This window comes from Eublepharis macularius, chromosome 4 (genome assembly GCF_028583425.1).
Source record: "Eublepharis macularius isolate TG4126 chromosome 4, MPM_Emac_v1.0, whole genome shotgun sequence".
Lineage (NCBI taxonomy): Eukaryota > Metazoa > Chordata > Lepidosauria > Squamata > Eublepharidae > Eublepharis > Eublepharis macularius.
The window spans coordinates 108,836,580-108,857,702 of record NC_072793.1 but is presented as its reverse complement, the minus strand read 5'-3'; the positions used below and the strand labels follow the sequence as shown (position 1 = coordinate 108,857,702).

Genomic DNA, 21,123 nt, shown 5'->3' with positions numbered 1-21,123 from the left:
ATCGCAGCTGCATGACATGTTGGTCTGCAACAGCATGGTTGCTATAGAAGTCAGCAAAGTCATGGTTCGTTTGGTCCCCCTTTGAGTTTTCCAGCTGCCTCCTAGCCTCTGTCAAAACTCTTTAGGGAGCTGACAAGTGCCAACAGTGTTACACCAGTGCCCTGACTCCTCCACCCCAGGGGCTCCCAGGATTGCGCAGTTTGGACCTTATACAAACTTCCTCTCAGTTTAACCTACCTCACAGGACTGTTGTGAGGACAAAATGTGGGATGGGACTATTCTCACCATCTTGACTTCCTTGAAGAAATTGTGGGATAAAATCCAATAAATATGTTTAATGAACAAATTGAAGAAACATGTATAAGAGTCCCGCTACTGTGCATGTTTTATCTTCCAGCTGGTATGTTTCATATGAATATTGCAAATAAGTTGTTCTGTCATAATTGCTTTAGATAATTATGTAAAGATTATTTTATGGCAGTAAAATACACAAAGCTAACAAAAATTTTCCCAAACAAAAACCCATAGTAAATCTACTCAGTATATCTCCATGGCAGAAATGCACTGAACTGCAATATGGTATTGCCCTTTACAAATTATAAATCTACTCTGACAGTATATTTATTCCAAAAATTCCCCAACTCCCACAGAGTTCATGGTAAGTATTTATGATTTCTGCCTTAATCTAGCTTAATAAATTGGCATCCTGCTGGGTAGCAGAGAAGGCAGCAGGTGGGACTGCAAAGAAGGCAAGATGGAGTGTATCGTCTGCCTTGTTGCCTTCTCTGGAGTCCCACCTGCTGCCTTCTCTGCCAACCTCTTTGTGAAGAAGCCAATAGAAAAGGTCATAGGGCAGATTATATTCTCTGCCACACCTTCTCTTCAGTCTTCTCTGCTTCTTTGTTAGACATGGGTACAAAATGGAAAAAGCCCAAAATGAGAGTTTCATGTTTTGTTGCGATCCACAAATCATGAATCATGAAACTTCACGAAATTGACACGTTTGCTGAAACAATTCGTTAGTTTTGTGATTTGTCAGAACCTGGGGCATTTCAATAGCCAGAGATGCCAAACTCCACCCACCCTCCCAGTTTACAATACGCTGATTGGGAAGGGTAAGAAGGGAAGTGCTGTCAGAGTGCATGACTGAAACGGGGACCAGGAGTTGCTGGATCAGAGGAGAACAAAGGACCAGCCGTGGTGGAGCTGGGCCGGGAAGACAGAGTGAGGGGTGGGGTGGAGAAAAAAAGGCACCCTCACCCAAAGACCCACAGCATGGCCAAGAGCCAGAAATAAGAGGCTTCTTACAGTCTCTTTAAAGCAGCAGCAGCCAAAAGCACAATCCCAAATCCTTCCACACACTCTCCCACTCCAACCCCAGCAAAACGCTGACATAGATCAGAACAGGGTCTGTGGTTGGCTGACAGACCTCCCTAACAGGGTTTGGAAGGGTGAGATTTGTGTGCCCATGGCTACAGAAAGCCCACCTCCTTGGTTGCCTAGGGGATTGATCCCCAGCTCCTGACTGTATAGGGCAGAATGGAAGCTCTCCAGATGGCTAGGAAAGCTGCCAATCAAGGGTAAGTAGGCTATGACTGGGGTTTCCAATGGCAACAAAAGGTCTGGGCCCATTGTTGCCTAGGGAATCAATGGTTCGGCGCCAGCCTGTCTGCAATTATGAATCGTTCATGAAGCTAACAAAACAGGCCCCAAAGTCATGAGTTTCGTGATGATTTCATGATAACCACAGCCCCACAAAACGCTGTTTCGTGATACACAAAGTGACCCTTTTGTGATGGGGTCAGTGGTGTTAGTTATAGGGAAGGTTCCCACCATCAGGATAAGGACCGTTAAAGTTTTGGGCGCAGAGGTGCGAAGGAGGTGGGGGGGGGTGAAAGAGAGAAGCTAGGTTTAGGCTAGACAGAACAAAGAATGAAATCATCTCAGTTCCCAAGAAGGATACATTTCGAGCAGGCCACAGCCAGCCTTCAAGGACACTTGCCGGAGGCAGCGGGGAAAGAGAAAGTAAATACTTGTGAGATAACCTACTGCCTTAACATCAATAAGAAACTTCTCATGCCCTCAGAGAACCAGTACATAACACAGAATACATTCATGGCAGATATGCAGACAGGCATGTATGACATACTCCACCTTGCCTTTTCATCAGTTTCAGAGAAGGCCAGCCTTCTCTGCTGGCCTCTTTGCCAAGAGGCCAACCAGAAAGAGTTGCCGGAATGCTGTACTGGCAGAAAAAAAGCCCTGCTTATATAACAATATACTGGTTTTGTAACTATATAAGCACACAGGCTTTCTCACTCACAATATCTACACTTACACTTTCCACATCTAGCTATACATAAACTCTCCTAAGAGATTTTGCTAGTTTTCCACAATTCACAAATTCTATTCAGAACATTTATTTCTTTAGACTAGCACAGAGCCTTGATATACTAGTAAAATTATGAAGTATATTATTTTTATAAAGAAATGCCTGAATTACCACCAAGGAATTTGCAAGTGGAAAGCAAAAGTAACATAATCAAGCATTGTTAAGGTGAATATCATTAGTAACAGATCCTGGTTTCAAAAAGTAACCACAGTGAAAATAAATCTTGGTTTCGCTGCCTGCCACAGCTGCTGTCTACTTTGGTTGTGACTATCCAAATCAGGGGGTCCCCTGTGGCAACCTGTCTAATACTTCCAGCCAGTGCTAGGGAACTTCCTTTCCCCAACCCCACAGGCTAACTGTAGTGAATAAACGAACTTCAAAACTGGGTTTGATTGATTGCATGTAGTTAGTATAGCAACCATGTGTAGATGATCAACTAAGTATGGTTAGTTTAATTAAACCATGGTTTCATATTAGATGTGTACTGATCCTCAGTCTTATTTATTTAAAATAATATTATTGTGTTTTCCTCTGGCAAAGCACTCAAAGTTGCTTATTACAAATCTAAAAATGCTAAGATGAAAACAGTTCCTCTACTTGTCCCCCCTTGTTTTTAATGGAACATTTCAGTACCTCAAAATACTAACATTAAAGATCCAGTCATATCATATGTACAACCAGGGCCGGATCGACGGGGGGGGGGGCAGGGGGGTAGTCTGCCCCCAGCACCGCCAAAGAGGGGGCGCTGGGCGCAGCTGCCACAGCACCGCCAAAGAGGGGGCGCTGGGCGCAGCTGCCAGCCCCGGGAGCGTGCCTGGGGAAAGGCGAACAGCGCCAGCCCTGTGTACAACTGTGACAGCCTATCAGGAGAACAAAGTATATTATTTACTTTCTCACATAGATCTCAACAGAACCATCAATTAAGACATAGTTCAGTTAGAGGTAAAATCTGATGAGAATATACACATGCACACTTGCTCTAACTGGATGATACCATTATCTAAAATGGGGCAGATTCCGTCCCCACCACCATTACAATGAGTGTATCCCTGTCTGTAGCCCCTAACTTTCTCCTTCTGATTTATCCTGGAGAAAATTAATAAAATTCAGGAACATATTAAACATGTCTTTCTTTTATTTTGAATTTTTAAAATGTAAATGTAGAATGGCCAGAAACAATAATTCTGGCATATTCTCCATCACCACCTGTCAAATGGACATGTGGTATTCATGCATCCTTAGCAGACAACATACCATACCAGTAGTCCAGGATAACTGGGAGAAATATAGTTGTTTTGAAAAATTATTTGTAAAATATTTAATATTATTTCAGAAGTATATCTGGAAATTAAACAAAATGTATAACATATAGAATGATAAAGCAAAGAATACAAAACATCCCAATGCTTTTGGGACAAAAAACAAGGCACTGTCCACTCTGCTGTGATCCCAAAGCAGCAGCTGTGCAATGGTTTCTGCATCTACAGCCTCAAGTGGTCTTTTCCATCTGAATGCATCTTCAGGAAAATATAAAGATTTCTTTTCAGCATGGAAATCCTGACAGTCATAAAACTGTAAAAATTACATATATGCACACCCATTCAAAGAAAATATGGATTTATGCCACTAAGGAACTGAATGCTAATGAAGTGATTTAATGCTCTCAAAAGGTATGCTATTTAAAATGTAAAAGCAATTATCAATTTCTATCATACTCGTTTTGGTTGTTTCCGGGAGTAACATCCATGTTCCACCTATACATGAACAAAACCACCAACAGAGAATTAAGAAGGTTTCAACATATTCCAGAACTATTATCTGCAAGAGGCAAGCAAAACGTACTGGTAAGATATAAAAACATTTTCTGGATGAAAACCAACATGCACAGATTTCTCATTCAAATATTTTCTTTGGTTGTCTTACTTGTTTATTTGCCCTTCCGACAATACTCCAGCAGAAAATATTTTAAGTCTAAAACCGAATACCTCTTGCCGACAAACAGCATAGCAGAACTGTTTTTGGGATTAAGGTACAACTGTGAAGAAATACAATTATACAAAACCCCAGAAATGTTCCTCTCAGTAATCTGAATAGCGATGGTGAATGTTCTTCTATTAGCATTTAACACCACCACTAATAAACAGCATTGGGAGGGAACGCCAATAAAGCCAAATCTCATCAGATAGGAAACTAAATGGGGTCAGTACTTGGTAGGGTTGCCAGGTCCCCTTACCCTCCCGGTGGGAGGAAGGAGACCTGGCACCTATCTTTCTAGTAGTGCACGTGCTCCCAGGCTGCATGATGATGTCACTTCCAGGAAGTGACATCATCACGGATAGGGTTGTCAGGTGCCCGCCGGTGGCAGGCAAATTCCCGGGGATTTGCCCCCTTATTTGCCCCTAGGGCAGACTTCATACTTTTTAAAAAGAAACAAGCCTTTTGTCATTTATGGCTTCCTTGACTTGGGTCATAAACCACACAGGCATCCTTTTTGACTTGGCAGTACCTTTCCTAACTTGAGAAATGTATTCTGTCTGGGCTTCAATTAGTGTGGTTTTAAATTCTTTCCAAGCAACCTCTAGGGATTTTATTCCTTTGAGCTTCCCTTTCAGTTTCCTTCTAACTATTCCCGTCCCCCATCGCTTTTCATATTGCCTCATGTTCCCTTACCTCTCTACAACAGGCACTTCACTGTGGAACTTGGTCTTTTTGTTGCCCACAACTGTCTGTGCATGAGAATATGCACCTCAGCGGCGCTGGAAAGCTAACCATAACCATCTTCAAATTTTGTCCCAAGAGATTCTCATGATAAAGCCAATGTACTGGAACTGCTAGAGCTTCAACAACCCAACAAAGGGAAAGCCTAAGATACAGGTTCAAAGATTTTTGCATCTGATTTCAGGGCACAGGAAAAGGATTCACTACAGCTCCAAGTACAAATACTTTCAGAAGTTTTTTAACATCACGGGTAAATCTATGCATTGTTAACTGCAGAAGTATCTGCTTGCATGGAATCTGTTCTGTCCAAATTTAGGTTTGTAAAATGTTATAAACTCTTCCCCACAAGTTCAATGTTAACACTACTAGAACTTTCAGTTTTACCTTTGGCTGATCTTTTGAAAATGAAATATGGCAGAATACACTTCCATCTACAGTCTTATTGATGTACAAAATCTTGTGACTTGCTACAGTGTTAGATAAAGCACGCTACACCTTCTCTGATCCTCATCTATGAGTTTCCTTTGTAAAAATGTTTGATATTCAACACATGCAGGCGACTGAATATTATGATCATAATAAAATTTCTCTTGTATCAGAAACCCATTTTTACAATAAAGAGGCAAATGATAAAAGTAATATTGTTCATTGTTTCAATATTCAAAAATAATCTGTCCTTGCCTAGAATTGGACTTTCTTCAGAAATCAGGTACAGTATAGCTAGAATGTACTGAGTATGCATAACTAATAATAATATTTCTAAAAACATTAATATATGTATGATGTATTGCTTGGAAGGACAGTTTTGTAAAATAATGGCTCTTTCCTTGCTCGCTGAGGAAATGTGGGGATTGTTTTCACAGTTAAAGAAACCTACATTTGCAGGCCCAGCTTGATACGGTCCAGGTTTTTTCAAAGCAGAATAACACACTGACACTTATTTTGGAAAATATTAGGCCACAACTTTATTGATTACAGCATAACAAAGAGCCTTGGTGGCATAGGGCACGGATCCCAACATACAGACCATCTAGTCCAACCCCCTGCCGAGTGCAGGATCAGCCTAAAGCATCTCTGACAAGTATTCATCCAGCCTCTTCTTGAAAACTGCCAGTGAGGAGGAGCTCACCACCTCCCTAGGCAGCTGACTCCACTTTTGAACTACTCTGACCGTGAAAAAGTTTTTCCTAATATCCTGTCGGTACCTTTGTGCATGTAGTTTTAGCCCATTGCTTCGCGTCCTACCCTCTGCTGCCAACTGGAACAGCTCTTTGCCCTCCTCCAAATGACAGCCTTTCAAATATTTAAAGAGAGCAATCATGTCCCCCCTCAACCTCCTCTTCTCCAAACTAAACATTCCCAAGGCCCTCAGCCTTTCCTCATAGGGCTCAGTCTCCAGACCCCTGATCATCCTCGTCGCTCTCCTCTGCACCCTCTCAATTTTGTCCACATCCTTTTTGAAGTGAGGCCTCCAGAACTGCACACAATACTCCAGGTACGGCCTGACCAAGGCAGTATAGAGAGGGGCTATGACCTCCTGCGATTTCGATGCTATGGCCCCTTTGATACAACCCAGGATTGAATTAGCCTTTTTTGCCATCGCATCACACTGACTGCTCATATTCAGTTTACAGTCCACTCTTACCCCAAGATCCCTTTCACATATACTTCTGCCCAGAAATGTATCCCCCATCCAGTATTTGTGCTTCTCATTTTTGTGGCCCAGATGTAATACTGTGCACTTGTCTTTGTTGAATTGCATCCTATTCACAGCTGCCCACTTCTCCAGAGTATTCAGGTCTTGTTGAATTTTAATTCTATCTTCTTGGGTGTTTGCTACCCCTCCCAATTTGGTATCATCAGCAAATTTAATGAGCAGCCCTTCCACTCCTTCATCCAGATCATTGATAAAAATATTGAAAAGTACCGGGCCCAAAACCGAGCCCTGCGTCACCCCACTGGACACCTCCCTCCAATCTGATGAAACGCTGTTGACCACCACTCTTTGAGTGCGGTCCTCCAACCAGTTCCCTATCCACCAAACTGTCCTATAGTCTACTCCACAGTCTTCCAGTTTGCCCATCAGAATGTTATGGGGGACCTTATCAAAAGCTTTACTGAAATCCAGATAAATCACGTCAACAGAGTTCCCCCGATCCAGTAAGCTGGTCACTCGATCAAAGAAGGAAACCAGGTTGGTCTGGCAGGATCTGTTAGGAACAAAACCATGCTGACTTCCCCGGATCACTGAGCGGTCCTTCAGATGCTTACAGATTGATCCCTTTAAAATCTGTTCTAATATCTTCCCAGCAACAGAAGTCAGACTGACCGGCCTGTAGTTTCCCGGGTCATCCTTCCTCCCTTTCTTAAAGATTGGGATAACATTCGCTCTTCTCCAATCTTGTGGCACATCCCCAGTCCTCCAGGAGATGATGGACAGGGGTTCTGCAAGTTCTCTGGAAAGTTCTTTCAGCACTCTTGGGTGCACCCCATCCGGCCCAGGGGATTTGTATTCATCCAGTGCAGCCAGATGCCTCTCCACTACCTCTCTGTCAATGTCAATTAGCCACTCAGGTGTCCTGCCACATTTTCTACTATCTCTAGATGTGCCTGAGTTCTTCAGGGAGAAAACAGAGGCAAAAAAGTCATTAAGCCGGTCTGCTTTTTCTCTGTCCTGCATCAGAGTTTCTCCATCTACTCCCAACAGTGGTCCAATTGCCTCTTTTACCTTGCGTTTGCTTCTCACATATCTGTAGAAGTTTTTCTTGTTGTAGCGAGCCCTCCTGGCCAGACCTAGCTCGTACTGAGCTTTGGCCTCTCTGATGGCTGATCTGCAGTACCTAGTATCCCTCATATACTCCTCTTTAGAGGTCTGTCCTTCTCTCCATTTCCTGAACATTTCCTTTTTCTCCCTTAGCTTATTCTGGAGCTCTCTGTGCATCCACATCGGTTTCTTGGAGCCCTTACCATGTTTCCGTCTTGCTGGGATAGTGAAGGCTTGAGCTTGCAAAAGCTTGTGTTTGAAAATGGCCTACCCTTCACTCGCTCCTTTTCCTTCCAGCACACTCCCCCACGGAATGACTCTCATCAAGCCTCTGAGTTCATCGAAGTTGGCCCTATGAAAATCTAACCTACGAGTCTGGCTACGAACTTCCTTGGCTCCCCACAGCAACTGGAATTCAAGAAGGACATGGTCACTTCCCCCTAAGGTCCCCACCACCTTCATCTCATCTACTAATTCTTCCCTGTTGGTTAATATCAAGTCTAGTATGGCCGAACCCCTTGTAGCTTCCTTCACCTTTTGAAAAAGGAAGTTATCGGCCAGGCAGGTCAGGAAATTGCATGATTCATGACGCTTTGCTGAGCCTGTCTCCCAGCACACATCGGGGAAGTTGAAGTCACCCATAATTACAAGGTTCTGATGTCTGGATACTCTGCCAATTTGTTCAAAGAGGGCAGCATCCATTTCTTCTCGCTGGTCGGGTGGTCTGTAGCAGACTCCAACAACAATACCCTTTGTCCTTCCTCCCCTTATTTCTACCCATATCCTTTCCACCTCTCCCTATTTAAAAAGTTCTGGCAGCCATAGATCATAATTTTCCTCTTTTCTCCTGCAGTGACTCAGATTGCTGGTCAGTTATGTCCATTCTTTTATACTATAACAACCATTCCAAATTGTTTTTCATTACAGAGTACATGGGTAGTTAAGCATTAATTTTAAAATGTTTTTAAAATTACAATATTCCAAAATAATAAAAGGGTCATTGAAAAAAATAATCAGTATTACCAAACCTCTCCTTCTGAATCACTGAATGTTGTTTTTATAATCTGAAGAAACTCAGATATAGAGTTCCACCAGGGATGCAAAATAAAGTTATCCCCCTATGGCATAATCCTATACACTATTGTTCACAAATATGAACAATGTATATTGGATGCACTGCAGGAATGGAATGATCAAGCCATCAATGGCGTTGCAGCACCATGGAACATAGGCAAAACATCTCAGTACACAACTTGGAACAGCAGGAGATACTAACAAAGGACTACAAAGTGAAGTTGTTCCACAGTTACACGCCCAAGACTCTCTTGCAGAAGAGCAGCGAGCACCAAATATGTGGGATGAAAATACTGATACATTTTAATTGTAAACATTGGTGCAATTTATGAGGACTACAGCGTGAAAGCACTTATGTAGGAAAAGGAAAATTCTACCAGATGGAACTTTCTCACTACAGCAATGGCTGCTGCTCCCTTGTATGTAACATTTATTTATTTCCATTATTTATAGTCTGCCTGTCTCACTCAGATTCAAGGTGGATTACAGACTATGAGGTAGTATAGTCAATATCAAGGACATTTCAATAAACAATGTGATAGGGCATATACATGAGTATGAGGTTTAATGGTATATGGCCAAAGGCCGTCACAATACAAAGTGGGTATATACATGTAAATTTGCAATGATTTAAAACAAGCAGAAATCCAATACAGAGTTGAAGAAATGCTGAAACAGAGTATACGCAATTCTAAGACTGCCCTATTAAACATCATAGAATTACCCAATAGAATCATACTTCAAGCAACAGATAGTATAATAAAGTCTATGACCCCTTTTGTACCTATAGGATTAGAAAAGCAGATTTACAAAACAGGGTACACTATAGACTTTGACTTTAACTTTTACCTGGATATAGCCTCATCTTTAAAAATACAAAATAGATGCAGGAGATAATGAAAGCATTTCACAAGGGCACAATATATTTGAACAATTTAGAGTGATTTTATCTAAACTGTAAGATACAGGTTTAACTACTGTTCTATTGCTTTAAATATTACCAAGATACATGGAGGAAAAATTAAAGCTTTTCCTTTTATAAATTCAGGCTACAATTCAGCATCCTAAAATATGTTGTTTTATTCTTTATTTAAAAAAAACAGGGAAAAAGCTCTCTGTGCATTAGTTAAAGTCAAATAACTTGGTTTAAAGTAGTACACAATGAACCAAAGAGATAAACAGAAGAAAGCACTAACTGCTTAAACAGCATTTATACTTTGGCCATTTCCACACATCCTTGTTGGCAAAGCCTACTCAAGGAACTCTGGCGGCTTTTCCCCAGGGTTCCACAGGTCTCAGTTTACAAAACGTTTGTAGGCTGTTTTCCTACCTTTTCTTGGAGGCGGGGGGAAGTGTTTTTTCTCGGACCGCACTTTTCTCTGGTATTTTCTTTTGCTGCAAGTTGATACTGTGCTTTTTCTGCATTCTTGGACATGTGAATGGTTAAAGCACTCTGAGGAATCCTCTGATCACCGCCCAGCTTCTCCCCCCAAAGCTCTCAGCATGCAATCGTACACGTGCAGAGTAAAAAAAAAAAACATTTGAAAGGGAGGCAGGCAACAACCCCGACCTCCCCTCCCAAACCACTTTTCCTACACTGTAGGCTGTCCTGTGACCTCAAAGCATAAGGTAAACGCTTTTGGGGAGTGTGTGTGGAGGCTGAGTTTTCAGAACAACTCAGCAAAAACGCACACAATGAGTAGGAAAAGGGCAAGAACAACTGGCTGCATGGAAACGGCCTTTGACTTTAAATTTTTGGTAGAATTAAATGGGCAAAATCCATCTCCTTAAACTTAACACTATCCAAAAAACTACATGCATGTTTAAAACACTACCAAAAATGAATTATGGTTTTTAAGAAAGAAGGATTTTCAAATAATTATTTTATGATAGTTCAGATATCATGCTTCAGTAAGCACTTAAAGACACAGTAATTTTATTGCTTTCATTTATTTATTTCATTCAATGCCCACCTTTCTCACTGAGACTCAAAGCAGGTTACAAAATGTAAAAAATTATTCAGAACAACAACATTAAACATCTAATAAACCATGCAATAGAACGATGATTACAGAGGTCAGGAGAGACCCCATTCTCCTGGCTTTCCGCAAATTAGGCAAACCAAATTATTCAAAAAGGCTTTTTTACTCAGATAGGAGGGCTGTATTGTAGGGAGGGGGTCTCAGATGCTTTGCTAAGAATAGAGATGGGCACGAACCTGAATACGAACCAAAAAAACCCACAAAGCAGTGGTTTGTGGAAGCTCGTTTCCACAAACTTCCACGAAATAGTCTACTGGTTCATGTGGTTCATTTTATAGGGCAATGCCCCTTTCCATGCCACTGCAAAGCGGCAGGGAAAGGAGCAGTTTAAATGGTCATTTCCCCACTGTTTGGAGGGGCAGTTTAAATGGCCATCTCCCCATCGCTTGGAGCAGCTGGGTAAATGGCCATTTAAACTTTTCCTGCCACTTGCAAGCAGCAAGTTCTTTTAAACTATCAGCTGGAAGGTGGCAGGGGGAATCCCCCCCACCGCCTGCCAGCTGATAGTTTAAAGGGACTTGCTGCTTGCAAGCGGCAGGGCCTTTTAAATGGCCCAAAGCCAACAAGCCCCAGCCCCCCAGCCCAGCCCCCCACTTACCTTGGCTCTGCTGCTGGGGTGGCGGAGGTTGCCTAATTAAGAACCATAGACTTCACCACTATGTTCCCTTACATATTATCTGCAGCTTTAAATATGTGCTCCTATATACTACCTGCACTTCATGTTGTCTAATGTCAGTTCTAGAATTGATTATGTTCTGTTTCAGCATTTATTCAGTTCTATGTTGGATCCTTGCTATTGCTGTCTTTGTAAATTTGTTTTATTTACCCTATGGTATTGCTTACAGACATGTTCTTGTTACTGTACGAAATGTCCTCGATACTGATTGTACTAATCTCACAGTATGTAATCCACCTTGAGTCTCAGTGAGAAAGGCAGACTATAAATGACATAAATAAATATTTTTTGAAAAATAATGCAAATAAAAACCTGTCTTAGGCATGACATACCATAACAATGCAGAAAATGGACTGCATTGTTGTGGTATGTCGCACCTAAGACAGGTCTTTACTGTTCTTATGCTACCCTGGGAGCACACCTGGGAGGCCTGTTACCCTGCCTTTCCTCTCTACTGGCCAGGTGAGTGATGGCAGGGGGTGGAGGGTGGGAGCAGGGGATCCTCTTCCCCCACCAGGGGACCTGGGATCTATGACTGGCTCAGTCTCTTACAGTCCCTGGCTTAGCCCAACCAAGCCCCACATGAGATGAGTTAGGTAGCTCTGAGCCTGCCCAAGGCCCACATGAAGGCCAGGAAGCAGCTCCCTGCCCACTCAAGCCCTGTGAAAAGTGAGGACAATGACACCCAGCCAATTAATTAGGCAGGCTACATCTTCTGTCCTCCCCCTTCCTTTTCTCCTCCATTTAGGAGGGTGGAACAGGGGCAGGCAAGCTGCTTCTTCCTCTCTCCCTACCTCCTTTGGGGAAGTGGGGTCACAGTGGGATGGGGAAGGGGCCCTTTTCCAGGGCTATACACTCCTGATCCCCATCTGCTGAGGACAGAATGGAGAAAAGCAGAATTATATAAGCTACTTTGGGTCTCCATCGAGGAAAAAGGTGGGTTAGAAATGAAGTAAATAATAAGTATAGCTGGAGAGGCAGGTAAAAGTTAGATTTGTGGGTGAGTGGGAAGGAGAAAAGTAATCTGGGAAAGGTAAGGATATGGGGATGGCCAGGAGAAGACAAAGAGGTAACAGTGTAAGGAAGGTGATACAGGAGAAAACAAGGTACCCTTCGCAAGCCCTGGCAGGTTCCCTAGTGCAACTGAACCCAGTCCAGCATCTGACACCATGCTACTGGGCCATAGTGTTCCAAGGAGAGACTGCTAGGGGTAAGGAATAAGGGGAAATGAGGAGGGAGGATAAGTAGAGAGGCTATGGGGAATTTCAGGGAAAGGAAAAAGGAAATTGCGAGGGAGGGGGAAATGAGATGCCCTTCACCAGTCCTTGCAGGTTTCTGCTTGTTCCCTTATAAAAATACTCTCCTGAACTGTTTCTTTATATAACTAATCCATTTATTTAAAAGCCCTCCTGTACACTTTTGTTTACATGTTCTGTGGGATGATGGAAGTGTGGATTTCCTTCATGACCTCCTCCGGCAGGCAATTCCACAAGGTGGGAGCCTTTCTCCATGCTGTGCTATTTTGTAAAACAAGTAACCTGCAGCTGCAAATATATGATTATCTCTCAAAACAAAAATCACAGATACTTGCTGCATTCCTAGGAAAGCCTGAATAAGATATAGTTACATCCAAATTAGATCAGTGACCAATCCTATTACAGTTCAAGGGATTCTCGGAACCACTGATTGCTACAACAACAACTTGGAAATAAAACTTACAAAAACCATCCTCCTCTTTTCATATACCTGCAAGTCTGCTCTATACTGTATGTGCAAATAAGTTCTGCTCAGAAATCAAACCAGGACTGATTCCAGGAAGAGCATTGGCCTTTTATTTGATTTACAGAAATGTGCACATGATCAGAGAGTGATGCATGCAGTCAGCATTGTGAACAACACCTCCCCTGGGGATTCTCTAGTTGCTCATAGCAGCCCTTTCTTTGGGCTTCATTCCCATGGGTTATGACATTAATTGTTGAAGACAGAGCTGTGAACACCCTGCTCTGTGGAGATGTGAGGCTATAGGGAGCAGGAGTATAGATGTCATATGCCAGGATACTGCTAGCCACCAGGGTAGCTTCTTCATTTTTTTGTGCTGCCGGTACTTCTGGATGTTGTCATAGGAATTTTACTCCCAGCAGGAATTAAGGATTGGTAAGTGCAGGGCAACAGGCACTGGTTAAGCAGCAAGTCTTTTTTTGATAAAGCTGAGCATTATTTCAGACCTTCTTCACCGCCGTACATCTCCCCAAAGCCTACATTCCAAATGGTATCTTCTTTTTTACATAAGCAACCTATTTCCTCTCCTGAGTCTGTCCTCTACCTGAATCTGTCCATACATTTATTGTCTAGACATAGCTTTCTTCTGTCCTTTTCCTCTCTTAAATTTCCAAACTTCTTTAGCCACTTAGATCTTTGGAGATTTTTTCCCTTCCTTCTTTAGAACAGTCCTCATACCCCACCTGCCTCCCAGGATCTCCACTTAGCCATCAGTATGCAATTTCTAAAATATAATGTTATAAATCACCAACAGAAGACTGGATGAACTTCATCCCTGGCTTCAGATAAATAGATGTAGATTGTGGTTATTTATTAGCAAAGAAATACATTCTGCTGATTCCAAGAGTCAATCTGTGTATATAAAAACATTAATATTCCTGCTGAGTTTGTAGTATGGCGAGTTGATCCGCTCTCATCCCCTGTGTTTCTCTGCACAACTGTTTAAGTTACAGAATTGCTTGCTCATAAGAAGCCAAGACAGATTGCTGACCTTGCCCAAATCTGTTTTCTTGACCTTAGATGCCAATATGTGTAAGGCAATTATCAGTAAATTGTGTAGTTGAAGACTTTCTTACTATAGGTCTTTGGACAAGTCACTTTTCTCAGTGTCTTTTACAATGGGGTTTAATTAAAGATTAGAGAGGAGAGAAGCTAAGTTTGGGCCTGATGACAAAAATTGGAGTTGATAGGACATAGCTGGGCTGGAGCCTTTAGCATTGCTATTTTGTGGAGACCCTGGTATAAATACACAGCCACAACACAAGAAAATTAATTTAGGCTTGTCTTTGAAAAAACTGCAAATAATATTTTCTTACACAAGTGATTTCTCAGACACAGCAACTTAAGTCTAGGAAACCTGACAAGAGTTAAGCTCAGTGAGTTATGACCAGCATATGAGAAGCACTCTTCAAAACTGTATTTTTATGTTGGATTTCAATTAAACAAATCATTAAAGAAGTCTACATTTTAAAACTGAGTAATTAGTATTAATAGTCTATTCCATGAACATCTGCTGTAATGATCACACACAAATATGAACTTGTTTACATGCAAACTATCTCCACATGCACAAGATGCCCTACCTGATGAAGTGATCCATATGTTTAAGCTAACTATTAATATGCACTCGTGTAAATGAGTACTGTTTTCCTAGCAAAGTACTGATTTCCTATTTCAATATAATATTCAACTTCAATTCTCCTTCATCTGATGTTTAGATTTTCTGCAGAATATAACTTGACTTTTAAAAAGTTTTCAGCATGAAAATAAACCTATTTCCATATAAGCTGAAAAACGCAATGCCTGTTGCTGAAGTATTTGACAGACACAAACCACACCTAGTATTTTCTAAATCACAATTCAGGACATTGACAATTTTTTTTTTTAAAAAAAAGATAGTGTGGGTATACAACATATTGTCACAAACAGAAAACCCCAGCACATACTGGGATTTGTTAAGATAATACAACTTTGAAAGCCACTGAGAATGAAAAATGCCAATAGGAATTTCTACCTACCTAGGGGACTCCTCAGGTATGCAGAAAAATGATATTGTGAATTAACCAAAAAGGGGCAGAGGGGGATGACCAAACCTCAAAAAATGAGTGTTGAGTGCTAAACATTCTTTAGAAGAGATGGAATGTTGAGAGCAGTTGAGAATCAGTTAAGGAGAGAAACGGGGAGGAGAAAGAAATCAGTCTGCTGAGGTTCATAAAAGCTTAGAGAATCATGGAACAGAAGAATTTCTTACATGTTTCTCCTTGTGCAACTCTGCAGATTTGCATAGGTAATAGCCATTGATAGACCTATACCTCTTGAATTTGCCTAAATCTTTTAAAAACTATTACGCTAGTGGCTATCACCACCGTATCTTGTACTACAAACATTTCCTTTTAGATTCACATTTATCATTCTGAGTTATGTTTTTACAATGAGATTGCCTGCTGTGAATTTTTGTTGATAGTTATTTGTCGGAGGCTAACGATTACACGTACAGAAAACCAAGGAAATAAAATGAGATACAAGTCACTAATTGTTTTTTTTCAATAGTACAATAGATTTTTAGACGGAAAAAGAAGTAGCAGGACTTCGGTGAATTTTATACTTAGAACTGTCACATCTTTTAGCATCTTTAATTTGTGTGCATACCACACATAAACATGGCTGATGTGTACGCAAGAAGACTATAAGGTTTAAAACGTTGCACCAAGGGAATCCCTTTAGTGTTGCAATATAGCTGGCATTATGTCAATATTTTATTTCTTTATTATTTATTACATGTATATCCTGCATGGAGTTTCCAGTTGTCTCTCATTTGGATTCCTTATTAAGTCTCTTCTTGCTTAGCCTCAGTACTGCTGCAGCATCCAGTGTTACCAGCCCATTCACTGTTCTTTCCCATGTCAACATTTTTAACAGAAGTAGAAGAGGCAGTTTAGCTCATAAATTAAATAACTGAGACTTTCTGTTATCACAAAGGATTTTTTGGTGTTGTAATAATCCACCTTCTTCCATTCACAATTATATGCATAAAAGATTTAAAATAAAATCAGTGTATACCTTCCCACAAGAAATCTGGCTGTCAATATACAGCCAGTATCACATGATTTACAGGTTTCCTGGAGCCACCATTATGAAAAGTATTAAATCAACTAAAATTCTCCATATTTCTGAAGTTACCCTCACCTACTCAGATCATATATGGTAAGTACAATTTTATTTGAATGATGAGCTGCTTTGTTATGTTACATTTTTACAACAGAGATGGCATCATGCTCATAGGCACAGTGTAAATAATAATAAAATAAATAATTGGGCCAAACATATAATGTCATGTCATCCATTACACTAACATTACACTAACATTTGGCAATCAAATATAAGTTTGACACCCATCTTTCTACATGCTAAATAGCATACAGAAAAAAGCATGAAACCTGTTCATTGATCATCATATATGATCTATCTATCTATCTGTCTACCTATCTACCTGTCTATCTATCTATCATCCCCCAAGTGTACACTTGCTGGGAAGCTGCAATTGGCCGTGACCTGCCAAGGCACGTACTCCTAACCAAACACTCACATGCAATATTGCCACGTGACAATGTGCAGGCTGGATTCCCCCCCCCCCAAGTTTACTCATGTCCTACACGCAAAGGAAGTTGGGAGAGAGGCCCCTGTACCCTTCCAGAGCTTCAGCAGCCCCTTCTTCCTGCCTGGGGCCAGTCTTCCTGGGCAGCGCAGTTACCGGAGACGTACCCCTTCTGCCTGGCCCTGCCCTTGGGCGCTAACTGCAAGCCCTGCGCCGACGCCCTTTCGAGACTGTGGGCATTCCATCCTTTCTCCCGGCACGGCCCTCACTCCTAGGGGCACCCCACGCTGCCTTCGCTCGCCCTCTGCGAACGGGGAAGGCAGGAGGGGGAGCCTTGGTTGGCACAGCTGTGGGCAGGCTGGCGTAAAGGGCGGGGGGCACAGGCACCTACCAGTCCGTGTGAGGCTCGTCGATGACCAACAGCAGCTTGAACTTTTTGGCTGCCGCCGAGGAGGACGCCGCCGCGTCCACTAAGCCCGCCGAGGCTGCCGTCTGCTTCACGGCGTTGGAGAGGGAGCTGAAGAAGCTGCTGCCCACCGACTGCTGCGGCTGAGGCGGCGGCTGCGGCTGCTGGGGTGGCGCCGCCGGCTGCGGCTGCTTGCGCTCCGAGGCCGGGGAAGCCGAGGATGGAACCGCCGAGGAGGACGCGGCGGAAGGCGGCGGCGGCTGCTGGGGCTCCGGCCGCTGCAGGTCGGTCATGTAGCCATTGGGCAGGTTGGCAATGAAGCTGCTGTCCGAGAGCCTGCGCCGCAGAAAGTTCATCATCTGGCCGCCACGGGAGGGAGGAGAGCTGGCCAGGGACGAGAAGCAAGCTAGCAAGGGGCTGCTCGGCTCCTGCCCGGGCGGGCGCTGCGCTCTGCAAGCTCGCCTTCGCGCGGATGCAGCCGCGGAGAAGGAAGGGCTGGAGCGCCTGCCTGGACCAAGCTAGAGCGCCGGAGCCCTCGGCAGCTGCTGCTGTTGCCGCCGCCGCCGCCGCTTCCACACTTGCTCCGCTCGTCTCGTCTCGTCCCGCCCTCCCGTCTCTAGGTGGCAGCCGCCCAAGCCTGCTGCTTGCCTATGAATATGGAGAGGCGGCGCCGAGCGACTTCCCGCTTCATTCGGGCGAAGGGAGCGCAGAAGGCGACCCTCCGAGAAGGCGACGGCGCCGCTTGCTGTGGCTCTCTCCCGTTTCGGAGGGAAATCCTTCGCTCGCTCTGCCCTCCTCCTCTCCCTGCCCCCGCCCAGAAGAAAATCCCTCCCGAAAACAGCCCCTCCCGCCTGTGTTTTCCCTTCGCCGGCGCCTGCTTCCTCGGGAGAGCTCCCCGGGCAGGTGAAAACCGCCCAGCCTGAAAACGTTGGTCAGTAGTCCAGTCAAAAAAGAAGTGTTGCTGGGAGGCAGCGTGGCCTTTCTCACGTTGCTGTGGCAAAGTCATCTTGAGGGCTGATTCAAATGAGATGGTACTGGCCTGTCATGTAATTATATTTTTGTATATTGCACACGGGGCGGGGGGGGGAGGGGGAGTTATACTTCACAACCGTGCACCATGTGTCAAGTTTCGAGGTCAGGAAGAAGGCCCCATTTGGCGAATTTGGGAGAAGTTTCCGTCTGCATTGGCTTACAAGCTGAAGCGCTCTTGGTGTGGGAGGGAGAGGGGGAATCCACACAATTATCTTGCTCTCATTTTCCATTCTCCGTCTTCAGTACACTTTTTTCCAAACCCGCATCGCACTAGTCTTTTTTGGAAGGGCACAGACCAAGCATGGATGGGAAGATGGACATTTTCAAAGGTTCCGTTCTGATCAGCACCATTTTCCTGCTATCAGCCCATTTCAGCTGCCATTTTCCCCTCAACACCATTGCAGGAATTTTTGAGGCAGTTTAAAAAAATCAGGAATTGCTATACTGATATAACACTATAGCAATTACCCATTTTTAAAGGTCCTCAAAAAGAGAACATTCTGGGGAGAATGGCAACCATGATATTTATTTAAAACATTTTATATTGTTTCATTGTTAAATTTATTCAAAGGGGTTTTTTTACTTCATTTATATCCCATTGTTATTTTATTATTTATTTATTTATTTCAGATTTCTATTCCACCCTCCTCGCAAGCGGGCTCAGAGCAGATATTAACGTATTAAAAATACAATTTAAAAATTCATGTACATTAAAAAACACACATTTAAAACAGGATGGTGGACAGCCTTCACAGAGAGGGTTAAGATTTTATTCACCCCTTTTTTGAGGCCAGCAGAGGCCCAGCCTCAGCCATATGCCTGGCGAAACAACTCTGTCTTGCAGGCCCAGCAAAAAGATAGTAGGTCCTGTCGGGCCCTAATTTCAGCAGTGTTCCACCAGGTGGGAGCCAGGACCGAAAAGGCCCTGGCTCCAGTCGAGGCTAGGCGGGCCTCCTTGGGGCCAGGGACCACCAACAGCTGTTTGTCCCCTGATCAGAGTGTCCTCCGGGGAATATATGGGGAGAGACGGTCCCATAGATATACTGCTCCCAGTCCGCACAGGGCCTTATAGGTCAATACCAGAACCTTGAATCTGATCCGGTACTCCACTGTCAACCAATGCAGCTCGCGTAAGAACGGTGTTATATGCGATGGCACTCTCGTAATAACGCACCACTGCATTTTGTACCAGCTGTAATCTCTGGGTCAGGCCCAAGGACAGCCCCATGTAGAGTGAGTTACAGTAATCTAGCCTAGAGGTGACTGTTGCTTGGATCACTGTAGTTAAGTCACGGGTTGACAGGTAACGGACAAGTCGCCTGGTCTGCTGCAGATGGAAAAAAGAGGACCTGACAACCACTGTGACCTGTGCCTCCATTTTCAGGGAGGCACCCAGGATCACCCCCAGGCTCTTAATCCTCGGAACTGGCACTAACGGTGCCCCATTGAGGGTCAGGAGCCGGAGTCCCAAACCTAATCCCCCATGGCTCAAGTACAGGAGCTCCGTTATTTATTTATTATTTATTTAGAATACTTCTATGCCATCTCTTCAGGTGCTTACAATTAAAAAACACAATAGCAAACACGCCATCAAAACAAGCCAACTTTAACCTCATTGTGGACCCAAAGTGGCTTACAACCATTCTTCTCTTCTTTATCCTCTCAACAACCCAGAGACATATATGATTGGTCCAAGGTCATTTAGCAAGCTGCGATGCCAGCGTGGGGATTTGAACCTTGGTCTCCCAGATTAAAAAAAAAAACACATCTCATTAACAGAATGAAAAACATCCAGACTAAATGTTCTGCTAATTTAAGGGGTGGGTAATTTCTGCCGGTTCCCCCTTCCTACTGCAAACCTCCCCCATTGACCCTTCAAGCAGTTCCTTTGTGTCACCTGTCCCCCAGGAGCAACATTTCAGGGAGATCAGTGGGTTGGAGGGAGGGGGGAGAACTGTTCTACTGACAGAAGTGCCTTCTGTAAGCATAAAATTTAGGCCCTTTTCGCACTTATGGTTTAGAGCATTTGCCACAATCGCAATGGCTTTGGCCGTGGCACGCTCATGTTCCACACTGTCCGAGGCAATTTTGATTTGCCGTCTTGTTTTTCGTTTTAGATGGACTTTGAAGCCTTGGTGCAGTCTCAGGCTTTCAGGGCTTTGCAATTCATGTCACACTTTTTAAAAAAAAACTTTGAGCAGGCGTGGTAACATTGCAATGTTGGAACCCATCCCCCCCCTCTGTATTTGCTGATTGGGCTGTCCTGTGCCCACTGGAGAGGAAATTGGTGGCAGGGTTCTGTGGGGAAACGTACTTTTCATGCTTGTTCCACTCTCATTTATTTTTTTAAGCCAGAAAGGGTTAAAATGCTGCTGCTTCATTCCCTCTGGGCAGCTTCCCTGCCACTTTGTTTAGCTAAGGGCTGTGCAAAATGCTTGGGGGAGGGGTTGGCATTAACAGAAGACATCTGGAGGGAGGGGAAAGCAGCCATTTAACCCTTTCCTGGCTTTTAAAGCCAGCAGGGGAAGAGCACCAACATTAGGACTTCTTCCTGTCTTTGGAAAATAAAGAGAGTGAGTGCATACCCAAGGGAAGCAGCCTTATGACCCTTACCTCACTTTACTGGGAAAAAATGGTGTAAAGGG

General features: G+C 43.5%; 1 protein-coding gene across 2 annotated transcripts in view; it reads right to left on the bottom strand.

Annotated features, from left to right (window-relative positions):
• Positions 1–17,805, bottom strand: part of SYN2 (synapsin II) — a 341,584-nt gene extending 323,779 nt beyond the window's left edge. The window contains exon 1 of one of the 2 annotated variants that reach the window (XM_054976925.1): positions 17,432–17,805. In XM_054976925.1, the coding sequence (XP_054832900.1) occupies positions 17,432–17,805 (374 nt within the window). The remainder of the gene's footprint in view (positions 1–17,431) is intronic. The other variant, XM_054976926.1, reaches the window with a different exon arrangement.
• Positions 17,806–21,123: the final 3,318 nt, after the last annotated feature.